This window comes from Myotis nattereri (assembly GCF_964212035.1).
Source record: "Myotis nattereri genome assembly, chromosome: 16".
Lineage (NCBI taxonomy): Eukaryota > Metazoa > Chordata > Mammalia > Chiroptera > Vespertilionidae > Myotis > Myotis nattereri.
Window position 1 is genome coordinate 17,813,865 of NC_138091.1, and position 14,489 is coordinate 17,828,353.

Consider the following 14,489-nt stretch of genomic DNA (forward strand, 5'->3'; position numbering starts at 1 on the left):
AAACATATACATTTTTAAATAATAAAATAAAAGCAACCCCGAGCCCTAGCCAGCATTGCTCGATGGTTAGAGTGTCAGCCTGCGCACTGGAGGGTGGTGGGTTCAATTCTGAGTCAGGGGCACATACTATGGTTGCAGGTCTGGTCCTCACCTCCAGTCAGTTTGGGTGCATGTGGGAGGCAACCAATGTGTGTGTCTCTGTCACATGGATGTCTCTCTCTCTTCCCTTCTCTCTCCCTCCCTTCCCCCCTTCCTTCCACTCTCTCTAGAATCAATGGGGAATATCCTCACTCCTTGAATGAGGATTGGAAAAAATTATAAAAGTAACCCCAGAGAACGCCCTCACCCCTTCTGCCATTCATCCCTTCTGTCGTGTGAAAACACAATGGGAAGATGACAACTATGACATGGACCAGGAAGTGAGAAGGCACTGAATCTGCTGGCACCTTGGTCTTGGACTTTCCAGCCTCCAAAACTGTGAGAAATTAACTTATGTTTTTTATATGCCATCCAGTCTATGATATGCTAGTAGTCTGAACAGACTAAGAGAGACAGCCACCAGGTGCCACCAGAAGCAGAAACAAATCATCTTTGAAAGAAATGAATGATCTCTGGGAGAACATACCTTCATCTGAGGTGTTAAATTATTCATATAAGTAACTTCTCTAGAACCTAGTCTGATTAGCACATAAAGATCCAATATAATCATTTTCTAGAGCTACCATAACAAAGGACCACAGACTGGGTTGCTTAAAATAATGGGAATTTTTTGTCCACAGTTCTAAAGGCTAGATGTCTGAAATCATGGTATTGGAAGCACTGTGCTCCCTTTGATACTGGTAGGGGAATCCCTCTTACCCTCAGGTGATTGGATAAACAAAATGTGGTATGTATATACAAAAAAATATTATTCAGGCCTGGTTGAGTGTCAACCTATGAACCAGGAGGTCACAGTTCAATTCCAGGTCAGGGTGCAGGCCCGGGTTGCAGGCTCAATCCCCAGCAGGGGGTGTGCAGGAGGCAGCCGATCAATGATTCTCTCTCATCATTGATGTTTCTATCTCTCTCTCCCTCTCCCTTCCTCTCTCTGAAATCAATAAAAATATGGATTCAGGCACAGAAAGAAGAAATTATTGCCACTGTGACAACATGGATGGAATTTGATGACATTACGATGAGTGAAATAAGCCAGATAGAGAGAGACATGTTCTATGTGGTATTGAAACCGAAGTGCTGTGTTCAGACTTTGCCGGGTTTGTTGTCTTGCAAAACTGAACAATGAGTTCATGGACAAAGAGGTAAGTGAAAGTTTACTGAGAGATAGACAGACTCCCTCTAGCTCGGAGGGGACCCAAGTGGGTTGCTGCCGAAGCACTCTGTCTAGGGGGGACATATATATGCCCTGCTGGCTTCTGATTGGTTCCTCTGCAGAAGCTCTCGAGGTAGCTAAGGCAGGCTGTTTGTATAGAGGTAGGGGAAACTCTCTGTCTAGGGTAGTGGTTCTGGCCCTTTAAATACAGTTCCTCATGTTGTAACCCAACCATAAAATTATTTTCGTTGCTACCTCATAACTGTAATGTTGCTACTGTTATGAATCATAATGTAAATATCTGATATGCAGGATGGTCTTAGTAGACCCCTGTGAAAGGTCCATTCGACTGCCAAAGGGGTCGTGACCCCCAGGTTGAGAACCGCTGGTCTAGGGGTAGGGGAAACTCTCTGTCTAGGGGTGTTGGTCTTCCCTGCCCAGTTGGGTTGTCCCAGCAACTCCCTCCTAGCTGGGTTTTTGCCCAGCCAGAGTGCCTTTGCAACTAGTCAGCAAGCTGTATCCCAGTGATGGCGAGCCTTTTGAGCTCGGCGTGTCAGCATTTTGAAAAACCCTAACTTAACTCTGGTGCCGTGTCACATGTAGAAATTTTTTGATATTTGCAACCATAGTAAAACAAAGACTTATATTTTTGATATTTATTTTATATATTTAAATGCCATTTAACAAAGAAAAATCAACCAAAAAAATGAGTGCGCGTGTCACCTGACACACGTGTCATAGGTTCGCCATCACTGCTGTATCCTGTTATTCTTGGACTTCCCTATTTTCCTTTCCTCCCATGGTCCCGTCCCTCACTACCAATCCCCTCTTCTATCTCCTCAATATCACTTGTATGTGGAAACTTTTGTTTTAAGCCAATGTCATTGAAACAGAGTAGAATTTTGGTTGCCAGGAACTAACTGGGTGGTGGGGGGAACATGGAAGGAGGAAAATGGGGAGATCTAGGTCAAAGGGTACACCTTTCAGTTATAAAATGAATAAGTTCTGAAAATTTAATGTACAATCGGGGAAAAAATAATTTCCAATGAGGAAATACTAATGGATTGCATTAGTCAGCTCAGGCCTCTATTTAAAAAATATATATATATCATGGACTGGGTAATTTAAACAACAGAAATGTATTTCTTTACAGTTTTGGAAGCTGGAAGTCTGAGATCTGGGTGCCAGTGAGGTCAGGCTGTGGTGAGAGCTCTCCTCCTGGCTCACAGAGAGCTGCCTTCCCACTGTGTCCTCACACGGCAGGGGAGAGAGCGTTCCTCTCTATTTCTTCCTCCTGTCTAATGCCATGGTCCTATCGATTAGGGCCCCATCCTAATTTAACGCCGATTACCTACTAAAGACCCTATGCTTATCTCACATTGGGAGCTAGGGTTTCAACATATGAAATTGATGGGACACAATTCAGTCCATGTCATGGATAATAAACATTTGAAAATATACTCAACCTTATGTGAACATCAAAGACATGCATATTAAAATAATAGTTGGTAATTTTCAACCACTATATTCTCAAAAATTAGAATAATTTATTGACAATAGCCTCTGTTGACAAAGGTATAGGGAACCTTTTCATTCACCACTGGAATAATAAAATTATGCAAATTTTTGTATGCTAAGAAGGAAATATTTATCAAAAATCTAAATTTTTATTTAGGAATTTTTATTTATTCAATTCAGTAATTTTATTAATTAGAACTTATTTTATGGCAATTCTTACAAGATAATGGAAACACATATTTAAAGATTATTCTTTACATTATTGATCATAATTGCAGTAAATCTAGAAACAGTCTAAACTCCAACAAAAGAAATATGGTTAAGTAAATTATGATTGGTTCATAAATTAACATTAGGCAGTCATTAAAATGGATAAAGTAAGTTTTAGGTATTTGACAGGTGAAAAAGTCTACCGTGTCAACAATAAAACATGACATAACATGCCCCTATTGATAGAAAATATACAATATGTTTATATTGTATAAACATGTTAATGTTAACATAAAAATTATAAACATGTTTATCTATGTACAAAAAAATAGAAAAGGACCAAATTCTTAACAGTGGTTTCTTTTTTTCTTGAAAATTAAATTATTAAGGATGAGAACACATGGGGTGAAGTTTTTTACTTATATTTTTCACTGCGAAAATTTTGTCTTGTTTTTATTTTTATAAACATAATTTCTAGTGAAAACTTTTAAATCAATATGTATTTCCATTTTAGAAAAAAAGAAGGCACCTAAAACGAAATATAAACTCTGCACGGTTAAATACCCCAGCATCTTGCAATGTAGACAGGGCACTGGAAATCAGCGTCTCAAATTATACTGCACTGAGTCTGAATTCTTGAGGGGAGTCCCCTGTAAGAGCAGCTGGGGAGCTGTTTCAGGGGAAGGCTGGCAGGAGGGGCTGCTAATACTTGGAACTAGGCCGTGACTTTCCATATTCCAGGTTGGAGAGAATCTTTGTTGGTGCCTTTTTGGGGACCCAGGCAGAAAATAAACAAAGGGCTGCCTGTAGGACCACCAATCTCCCAAGATACAGAGCTTCCTGGGTTGCAGAAAGCCACCTTCCCACTGTGTCCTCACATGGCAGGGAAGCACATCTGGAGTGAAAAGGGTAGCTAGGTCAAAATGGCAATGAGCCAAGGATTCTGGTCTACAGAAGCTGCACACCCTTTATCAGGGAGAGCCTCCTGGGGGACAAGAAGTCTCACTCTTATCAAGTCATCTGGTTCCAGGATCTATGGAAGGGAAGGACCAGGTGCTGTGATTCTACCCTCCTGAGACACCTCTCATGCAGGGGCTCGCTTCCCCATGAGCACTTTGCGCAGGGCACCCTGCACATCAGGGTTCCGGAGGCTGTAGATGAGTGGGTTCAGCATGGGGCTGATGCCAGTGTTGAGGATTCCAATCCCCTTGTCCTTGTCTGAAGCCTCCACTGAACCCAGACGCATGTAGCTGAAGATGCCTGTCCCATAGAAGATGCCGACCACAGTGAGGTGGGAGCCACATGTGGAGAAGGCCTTCTTCCTGCCCTCCACTGAGCGGATTCGTAGCACTGCAGCTGCCACATGGATGTAGGAGGTGACAATAAGAACCACAGGTGCACCGGCCATGAGGATACCCAGACCAAAAAGCAGCAGCTCATTGAGTTGGGTGCTGGAGCAAGAGAGCTGGAAGAGCTGTGGCAGGTCACAGTAGAAGTGATTGATCACATTGGGACCACAGAAGTTGAGTGTGGATATGGCCACAGTGTGGGTCAGTGCATTGGTGAAGGCACAAGCCCAGGACACAGCCACCAGGATCTTCTGGACCATCTGGCTCATGCGGGCGCTGTAGGTGAGGGGCCGGCAGATGGCCAGGAACCGGTCATAGGCCATGGCTGTCAACAGGAAGCAGTCCACACCAGCCAACTGATGAAAGAAGAAAACCTGTGTGAGGCAGGCTCCATAGGGAACTGCATGCTTGTGGGACAAGAGGCGACTCAACATTGAGGGAACAGTGACTGTGATGCACCCAATGTCCAGCACTGATAGGTTCCCCAGGAAGAAGTTCATGGGAGTGTGGAGTTTGGGCTCCACCAAGATGGCAGCCAGGATGCTGAGGTTGCCCCCAACTGTGAGCAGGTAGGCAAAGAGGAAGAGCACAAAGACAAGTGGTAGGAACCCCGGTGTGTCCACCAAGCCCAGCAGGATGAATTCAGTAACGGCTGTTCCATTGGCCCCAGATTCTGCTTCCATGGGTCCCTGTAAGAAGACATCTCATAGTGGAAGGGATGAGGCTTCCCAATTTAGTAAATTCTCAAGTGTCTTAGTGGTTATTTTCCCAACCTGTGGGCTGCGCCTCACTTATTAACCCTCTCTCTGTCTTCACTTCAGTCTTTACCCAGCTTCTAGGTGAGTTGCCTGGTGCCTTGGGCACCCCACCCCCAGGACCTCGCGAAAGATATATAAATTATTATTTCCTTTATTCCCTAGATTCAAGAAATGAGGTCCTCCCATCAACAACCTATATGAGATTTTGGGGGGAAATAATGGGAAAAGTAGAAATTAACAGATAGTAAAATAAAAAGGAATTAAAGAATTGATTATAAGTCCTTTTAAAAAAAATAGTACAAAGAAATAAATATCTAGAAAGTATCTAATCAATAAAAATGTAAAAATACACAAAACTAGGGATTGAAAGGTGATATAACCACAGACAAAAAATAAATCAAATAATAATGGAATACTACCTACTCCTAAATTTTAACAATCAATTCAAGGACAGTCCCCACACCACATAAACTAGTTACAAGGGGAAAATATATTGTCAATAATGTATTTCCACATGTAGGCTCCAGGCTCACATATTTCTTATACAAATTATGTTAAATTATCAATATAAATAAAATTATCATGCAACAAACTTTTCTTACTTAGAAAAAATGGAAGCTTTTCAACTCATTTTTTAAAGTTAGCAAATCTTAATACTAACAGCCAAAAAAAGGAATTACACTATTCTCATTGATAATCTATATATATAAAAGCCTAAGCGACCATTACGACCGAACCACCAGTACGACCAGTCACTATGACAGACACTGACCACCAGGGAGCAGATGCTCAATGCCGGAGCTGCCCCCAGGTGGTCAGTGCACTCCCACAGTGGGAGCACTGCTCAGCCATGGTTGGCAAGCAGCTGCCCACTGCCCACCCCCCCCCCCCCCACCGCCAAAGGTCGCCTTCCCCTGCGGGGCAAACAGCAGGGTGATTTGGGGGCCCCCGCTGGCACCCACCTTGGCTGGCCTGGGGCCTGCAAGCTGGGGGCAGCTCCTGCATTGAGCGTCTGCCCCTGGTGGTCAGTGCACATCATGGTGACCGGTCTTTCTGCTGTTTGATCGATTTGCATATTAGCCTTTTATCATATAGGATTAGCAAGTTAAATTTTTAAAATTATATACAAGTCAAAAGTCCTAATTGTAAGATAACTTTCATCATATAAAACGAAAGGTAAAGCACAAAATAGCTTATACCTGAATTATATATGCAGGTTCCTAGAAAAATGACCCAGTACCATTGACTAGTAGGAATATGAGAGATTTTTTTTAATTCTTTTTTTTTTTTTTTTTTTTTGCTTTCAAATGATCTAGAATGAACCTGAGTACTTTTATAATAATAAACATATACTTTTAATGTTCTGTATTTTCCAGATTATAGAGATCTTCAAAGGCTGGCAATAGGAGCTCAGTAGCTCCTCTCTGTCATGTTTCCAGAAAGTTCAAGGTGCTGCTAGCCAGCAGATTAAATAAAGGTTTAGACTGCTATATGGATTCAAATTTGCCTCACTGCTCTATGAAGGAATAACATTTGCTCCACTGTACTTCCTTTAAAAAAAATATTATTAGTACCTGGAAATACTTAGGATTTTTAGAAGTCAGGAACACCAATCAGAAAAATATATATGCACTGCTATGTTCATAGCAACATTATTTACAATAGCTAAGATCTAGAAACAGCCCAAGTGCCCATCAGTAAATGAAATGATTTAAAAACTGTGGTACATTTACACAGTGGAATACTATGCAGCTGTAACAGGATCTCTTATCCTTTGAGACAGCGTGGATGGACCAGGAGACTATTATGCTAAGCAAAATAAGCCAGTCAGAGAAAGACAAATATCACATGATCTCACTTATATGTAGAATGTAATGAACAAAATAAACTGATTAACAAAAAGATCAGAGGCATTGAAGCATGCCACAGACTGATGTATTTCAGAGGGAAAAGGGAGAGGTGGAGTGAGATTAATCAATGATCTTATCTGTATATAAGCATAACCCACAGACAGAAAATAGTGTGGGGAAAACCTGGGGAGGGTTTGGGAGCAGGTAAAGGGAGCCATTGAGGAGGGTGGGGACATCTGTAATATTTTCAACAGTAAAGGTAAATTTTTAAAAAGTGTAATTAAAAGCATCATAGATAATAATAATAATTAAAAGCTGTGATATCTGCAACGGTGTTCATCATGAGGTAGGAATAATGAAAATAAGTTCCTAAATATTGAGAAATAACAAATCCAAGATGCAATGTCAGTTTCCCATCAATAACATAGGCCCTGAGTCACGGTGGGACCCACTATGGATAATATTCAGCCAGAATCCACTGGTACAGGGTAGCAGTCTGGTGCTTACTAAATATTTTTACAATAACCTCTATAATGTTTTTATTAGTACATTTAGTTATATTCAGTATACCATGATGTATATAATATCACTGAGTGAAAGAAGGACCTGGTTGGTTGGTATCTTGGAGAGTATCTGCTCCCTCTTTATACTAATGAGGAAACTATGGTGAAGCATTTTGGGGTTAGATTTGTTTGGATTAGAATAAATATCAAATATACTTATCAAATGTCTGGTTTTCATATATATATATATATATATATATATATATATATGAAATATATATATATATATATATATATATTTCATTGATTTCAGCAAGGAAGGGGGAGGGAGAGAGAGATAGAAACATCAATGATGAGAGAAAATCATTGATCAGCTGCCTCCTGAACTCTCCCCACTGGGAACTGAGCCCGCTGCAATCCTGGGCATGTGCCATGACCAGGAATCATACCATGACCTCCTAGTTCATAGGTTGATGCTCACCATTGAGCCACACTGGCCAGGCCAAATGTCTGGTCTTTTTTTTTTTTTTTTTTTAAGTACCTGTTGCTGGGCCATCCTGCTGTATGCTTACTAAAACCCAAACAACTGTGAAGCCACCAGAGAAAGGATTGTATGAGGACACCAGAAATGTGCCTATTGGTCGGACCATCCCAAGATGGCTGCTTCCAACCAAGTCCCCAAGGTCACTCCTGGTAGTTACCACGTTCTTCTGCAATTCTCTCTGGAGCTGCTCTGGACCACTCTTCTGACTGACAAACCTGTTCCCACACACTGTGGCTCTGCCTTGCAAACTCAGGCTCTCTTGTTCGCATACAGACCTGTCCCAACCAGCTTGTGAACAAGCAGGCTCTTTTGATAGGTAGGTGACAGTTACAATCGGCACCTGTCTCACTTCATGCTGCTTCTCAGTTAACTCTGGGACTCTCCTCCCTCACCCATCCTGTGAGAACCTTTCCTCTGATATGTCTGTCTGATTCAGTTTTTCTAAATCTGCCACCAAATAGCACAGAACCGCAGGTTCCTAAAGGCACTTCTCAGGCACCAACAGCCTGCCTCCCAGCCCTCTGCTTTCTGTTTTCTCCAAATATTGCCCAAAGCAGTGGTCACCAGCCTTTCAGACCTCACAGACCACCAGTGGTCAGCAGACCACCAGTTGCCGACCGCTGGCCCAAAGGGCATCAGCCTGCTTTTCATGCCTCTTCAAGGCTGTATCCCACGGTCTTCCACTGTCGAAGGTAGGCCACAGTCTCTCCCACCCATGCCTTTGCACCCACCCCTCCACCATCATAATCATCACTCTTTCTTGTTTTCCTCTCAAAATAGTACCTGAGTCTTTCCCATGTTACCAGTTTTTCTGAAAATTATTTATAGTGCATAAAAACAATGACAAATTATAGAAGTTTAGAGTATCTTGCAAAGTCCTTGCCATGAATATCCTCTTGTTCTATCTGGACAGTCCCTAGAAACCACCCCAGGCCTCTGGCTGTCTTCTTCCACCCGCTGCTCCCTTGGCCAACAGACCCTACAGACATCCTCTTTTCTATAAAGGTTTGCTTTACGTATGCAAACAAGGCAGAGCAGCACTGCAGACATGCTGGGATAGGTGGTGGAAGCCTCCAGAAACCAAATTAGGTCCCCATGTTGTATGACTGTCAGTTTTAGGGGATCCTGCATAGAGGATTCCATGTGAATGAGAGAGAAATCTGATGCTGTGTCTCCTAAAATCTCTGAAATCCATTATTCTTGTTGTGTCACCCTCTGGGTCTAATTATAGATCTAGATCTAAACTTGTTCAATAAACACTACCTGCATTGCCATATCAATGGGAGCCAAACATCTCCCACACATATCAAATAATTAAAGCATAATTAAACTGCCTTCCAATTGCCCTCCCAAATCCACTCTAACTTGAGTTATAAGGTTTCACACTCTTTCATTTCATACCTCCCTATCTTTGCTCAAACTGTTCATTTTATCTGAAATGTTCACTCACTAACCACAAGTGCTCAAATCCTTTAAGATTCAACTGAAGTGTTTCTCTTCTATAAAAGTTGTCCTGATCCTTCTCCTTATCAAACTCATCTCCCTAAACTCCTGCAACACTTTACTTGTATACTTCATGGTGCTTATATCTGCTAACCTCTCTAGAGCACCCCATTACTGCTGTACCCACTCTAAGTGGTTTCAGGACAGACTTATGCCTGACCCAGCTCTGCATCCTCAACGCTCACCATCACACTTTGCATACAGTAGGTGCTCAATATTTCTGAAATAAATAAATGGATGAACTTGGCAACTAAGACCATAAGACAAACAAGTTTTCAGTGAAAGGGGGTATCAGATTGGGCTATCAGTTAGGAAAGGCTTTCTGGATGAGCTGGCATTTCTGCAGGACATTGAAGAAGTGGTATGATTTAAGGGAGGTGTAAGTCTGAATGAAAGGCCAGAAGTACTTCTGTAGGACTTTCCACTGCCTTTGTCTAGATGGGGCATCAGGAATAATTCAGACAGCAGTTCAAACAATCCATCCACTGACATCTGTCTTTTCTTGAAAACAGCCCAAAAGAATTTGGCAGCTAGGAAGGGATAGCCTCTATGAATAAATAAATAAGGCCAGGCAAGAAGAGGAAATACAATATAACAGAAATATAATATAACCTCACTCTGTAGAGATAACACTTCTAACAAGATTCTAGGGTCACCAACAAGATTCTGGGATGACCACTGGTCTATCATCTAAGAAGTCCATCTTAAACAAATCACCTTGGTAAACTTAACTGAAGAGGCTATCGTAGATTACCATTCAGATGTCCAGAGGAGCCGAGGCTGCCTGATCTGACATTCCAGCTAAATCCTTTATACTTTTTTAAAAATATATATTTTATTAATTTTTTTACAGAGAGGAAGAGAGAGGGACAGAGAGTTAGAAACATCGATGAGAGAGAAACATTGATCAGCTGCCTCCTGCACACCTCCCACTGGGGATGTGCCCGCAAGCAAGGCACATGTCCTTGGCTGGAATCGAACCTGGGACCTTTCAGTCCACAGGCCGATGCTCTATCCACTGAGCCAAACCGGTCAGGGCTCTTTATACTTTTGATGATGAAGAATCAATCAGGGCCTCTGATGTAGGGTGTGGCCCACAATTGCTACCTGAGAAATGGGTCCAGCGGGAAGGTTGAATTTGATGAATGTCCTCATACTCTCTGATAAAAACAGAAAGCAGACTTCATCCAAGAATGAGAGGCATTGGCAAAGTGGTCAGGCATAGAAGGGTCTCAGCTCTTTTCCTCACTTGATGTGTTACTCTGAGCAAGACCCTTTCCCCCTACAGAATCCTGTGTGAAATAGGTTTGACTCACTGACTCACTTGGTAACAACTCAAGTTCCTTCTTTATTATTAGGGAGCTGAAGGAGGGCCCTGGAGTTGACTCACCTTGTTGCAGGTACAGAGCCAGAGAGGTTTCCGGTGCAGGGAAAGGAAGAGGGTGAGGCACTGTGCGGGCCTGAGCCGCAGGAAGCTAGGAAGGGCCATATGTAAGAAAATGAGTGAAAGCGAGATGAGATCATCTCTGTTGTGAGGTGCTACCCTCTACAGTACCATCACCTGGGGACCTCAAAATTAGCCCTCCCAGGAAAAGTTGGGGGTTTGGGAAGCCACAGACCTAGAAACAGCCCAGCCCTTAATGAACCCAGTAATGATGCTTCACAGCTTTGTGATGCTTTTGATTTTCTCCAAAGGGCTTCACATCCAGCTTTACTTCACCTCTCATATTGGTTTCATGAGGGTGACTAGGAAGTGTTATTAATCTCATTTATCGCACAAGGACAGTGCAAAGTTCATCCATATTCTCAAAGTCACCCTTGGAGCTAATGGTGGAACTGAGACTCGACCACAGTCCAGACTGCTTTGCTCTACCAGATTCTTGGCCCAGAGAAGGGCTCTGAGCAGAGAGCAGCCCACCCCAAAGCTTACTTGATCTGGAGATGAGAGGAGGCATAAGAAAAGAAGCCTTCTCCACAAAGTTTCCTAATGAGTCATCAAGAATGCAATGTTGCCAGCACCGGTTTGGCTCAGTGGATAGAGCGTCGGCCTGCGGACTGAAGGGTCCCATGTTCGATTCCAGTCAAGGGCATGTACCTTGGTTGCGGGCACATCCCCGGTAGGACACGTGCAGGAGGCAGCTGATCGATGTTTCTCTCTCATCGATGTTTCTAGCTCTCTATCCCTCTCCCTTCCTCTCTGTAAAAAAATCAATAAAAAATGTATTTTTAAAAAAAAGAATGCAATGTCTTCCCCATTAGGGCCTTGTTAGTGGGGGCCACTAGAATTGCATCTTGGGTGGGGCTCGGGGGGAATATCTCATAATGATTCTGGAAGTGACAGTGGAAAAACTGGGTGTGCCAGAAGGGACCATGAGGTCCTCAGAGATGTCATCCCCCATTCTGATTTTCTAGTCTAGGCCCTTAGAAGTTGAGGGTCCTAGTGATGAGATTAATGAACAGAATATATCGAGGTATCTAGCCCTCTCTCACTGTTGTACTCCTTGATGAAACAGTTACTGCTCACCAAATACATGTAGACCTTGAATTTCCTTAGTTGCAGGACCCCAACTTCTCATACTTTGCCAGGGCAGCTTGGTGTGATAAGAAAAGCTGGGCATGATGTATAGTTCAATTATTAATGTGTGACTTAGGACCAGATGTTAAACTCCTCTGGACTTCAATTTTCTTACCCGTGAAATGAGAACAATGTCTCTGACCACACAGGGTTGGTCTGAAAATTAAACTAAAACATGTTTACAGTACTTGGTAGGGAATCAACAAATTAATAATAATAGTGATCACTTGTATTTATTGTATTTTAGTGCATGATCTCACTTAATCCTCCCAATAACTCTTTGATGTAGTTTCATTATTTGCCCCACTTTGCAGAGGAGGAAACGAGGCTCAGAGAGATTTAGTAACTCCTCTGATGTTGTACATCTAGAATGTAGCAGAGCTGGAACATTTGTGTTTCCTCTTCTGTGAAATCCTTGTTCATATCTTTTGTCTATTTTCTACTGGGTTTCTTGCATTGTTCTTACTAGTTGTAGACATTTTTGATATATTTTGGATACTCCATGAGAGCTATATGTACTGCAAATCTCTTCTAATTTGTCATTTTCTTTCCACTTAAAGTGTTGTCCTATGATGAGTAGAGGTTTTAAATTTTTATGAGGGCAAATTTCTTATGGTTAATACATTTTTGGACTTCTTTAAGAGTGAGTGATTGAACTCCTAGAAGATCATGAAGATATTTCATAGATTATTTTAAAGATTTTATATCTTTATTCTTCAATGTCTGGCATGGTAGGGGCCTCCAGGAGCCTCCTAAACCAGTGATGGCGAACCCATGACACGCATGTCAGAGGTGACACGCGAACTCATTTTTTTGGTTGATTTTTCTTTGTTAAATGGCATTTAAATATATAAAATAAATATCAAAAATATAAGTCTTTGTTTTACTATGGTTGCAAAGATCAAAAAATTTCTCTATGTGACACGGCACCAGAGTTAAGTTAGGGTTTTTCAAAATGCTGACACGCCGAGCTCAAAAGGTTCGCCATCACTGGCCTAAACTCTAGGCTGGTATCTATTCTGATTGGTGGGTGTTCAGAGCACATAATCTCAGCATTCAGTAGACACAAATTAAGTTCCACTGTGTGCCTCTCGCCCCCTTTGGCAGGTTCAAGTCGCCTCCCACTGCCCCTCTCAGCGGTGGCCTATGGAGCCAGGTGCCTGGGGGATCAGGACACGTGTCATTGAGTTCATCCTTCTTGGCCCAACAGAAGCAACCCATCCTTTCTGCTGTCTTCCTCTTTGCCTATGTAGTCACAGTCAGGGGCAATGTCAGCATCCTAGCTGCCATCTCTGTGGAGCCCAAACTGTACACTCCCATGTCCTACTTCCTGGGGAGCCTGTCTCTGCTGGACATTGGGTGCATCACTGTCACCATTCCCCCAATGCTGGCATGTCTCCTGGCCCACCAATGCAGAGTTCCCTATGCATCCTGCATTTCACAGCTCTTCTTTGTCTACCTCCTGGCCAGTGTGGACTGTCATCTCTTGACAGCCATGGCCTATGACCATTACCTGGCCATCTGCCAACCCCTCATCTATAGCACCCGCATGAGCTGTGAAGTCCAGGGTGCCCTGGTGGGCATTTGCTGCACCATCTCCTTCACCAATGCTCTGACACACACAGTGGCTGTGTCCATGCTTGACTTCTGCGGCCCTAACGTAGTCAACCACTTCTACTGTGACCTCCTACCCCTTTTCCAGCTCTCTTGCTCCAGCATTCACCTCAAAAGACAACTGCTTTTTTGGGGGGAGGGGTATTTTCATGGGTGTGATCCCCATGATCCTCATCTCAGAGTCCTATGCCCACGTCCCAGCTGCTGTCTGAGAATCCACTCAGCTGAGGGGGGGAAGAAAGCCTTCTCCACATGTGGCTCCCACCTCACCGTGGTCTGTATCTTTTATGGAACCAGCTTCTTCAGTTACATACATCTGGGCTCAGTCTCAGCCTTAGACAAGGAATAGGGGATTGGGATCCTCAATACTATTCTCAGCCCAATGCTGAACCCAGTCATCTATAGCCTTCAGAACCCTGATGTGCAGGGTACCCTGAAGAGGGTGCTGACAGGAAAGAGGCCCCCTGAATGAGAAGGCATTCAGACACCCCACTTTCTTATGCTGAAAGCCTGATGTGGGCAGGGGGAATTTCAGGGGTGGGTTGAGGGATGCGAGGAAGGTAGATAGGATGGGTCAGGGTAGAATATAGTTTGCCCTGGACCAGGGAGACAGGCTAACGCTTAAGTAAAAGCATGTTTAAGGTGCTGGCAGAAGATGAATTAAAGACAGATGGGAGAAAATTATAATGTGAGTCAGGAAATGGGACACAAATGAACTAGTTTGTGTTTTTTTTTTAATTTAATGACTGTGCAATT

The 14,489-nt window shown here is 42.9% G+C and overlaps 1 protein-coding gene and 1 pseudogene across 2 annotated transcripts; one reads left to right on the forward strand and one right to left on the reverse strand.

The window, feature by feature from the left end:
• Nucleotides 1-4,121: 4,121 nt before the first annotated feature.
• On the reverse strand, nt 4,122-5,075 carry LOC308532929 (olfactory receptor 3A1-like; the record flags this gene model as incomplete). The annotated part of the gene is made up of 1 exon (XM_081110613.1): nt 4,122-5,075. The coding sequence occupies exon 1, from the start codon at nt 5,067-5,069 to the stop codon at nt 4,122-4,124; it is 948 nt and encodes a 315-aa protein (XP_080966739.1). The 5' UTR covers nt 5,070-5,075.
• Nucleotides 5,076-13,265: 8,190 nt separating this feature from the next.
• On the forward strand, nt 13,266-14,205 carry LOC308532923 (olfactory receptor 3A10-like; annotated as a pseudogene). The gene has a single exon. The product of its transcript is annotated as an olfactory receptor 3A10-like (transcript).
• Nucleotides 14,206-14,489: the final 284 nt, after the last annotated feature.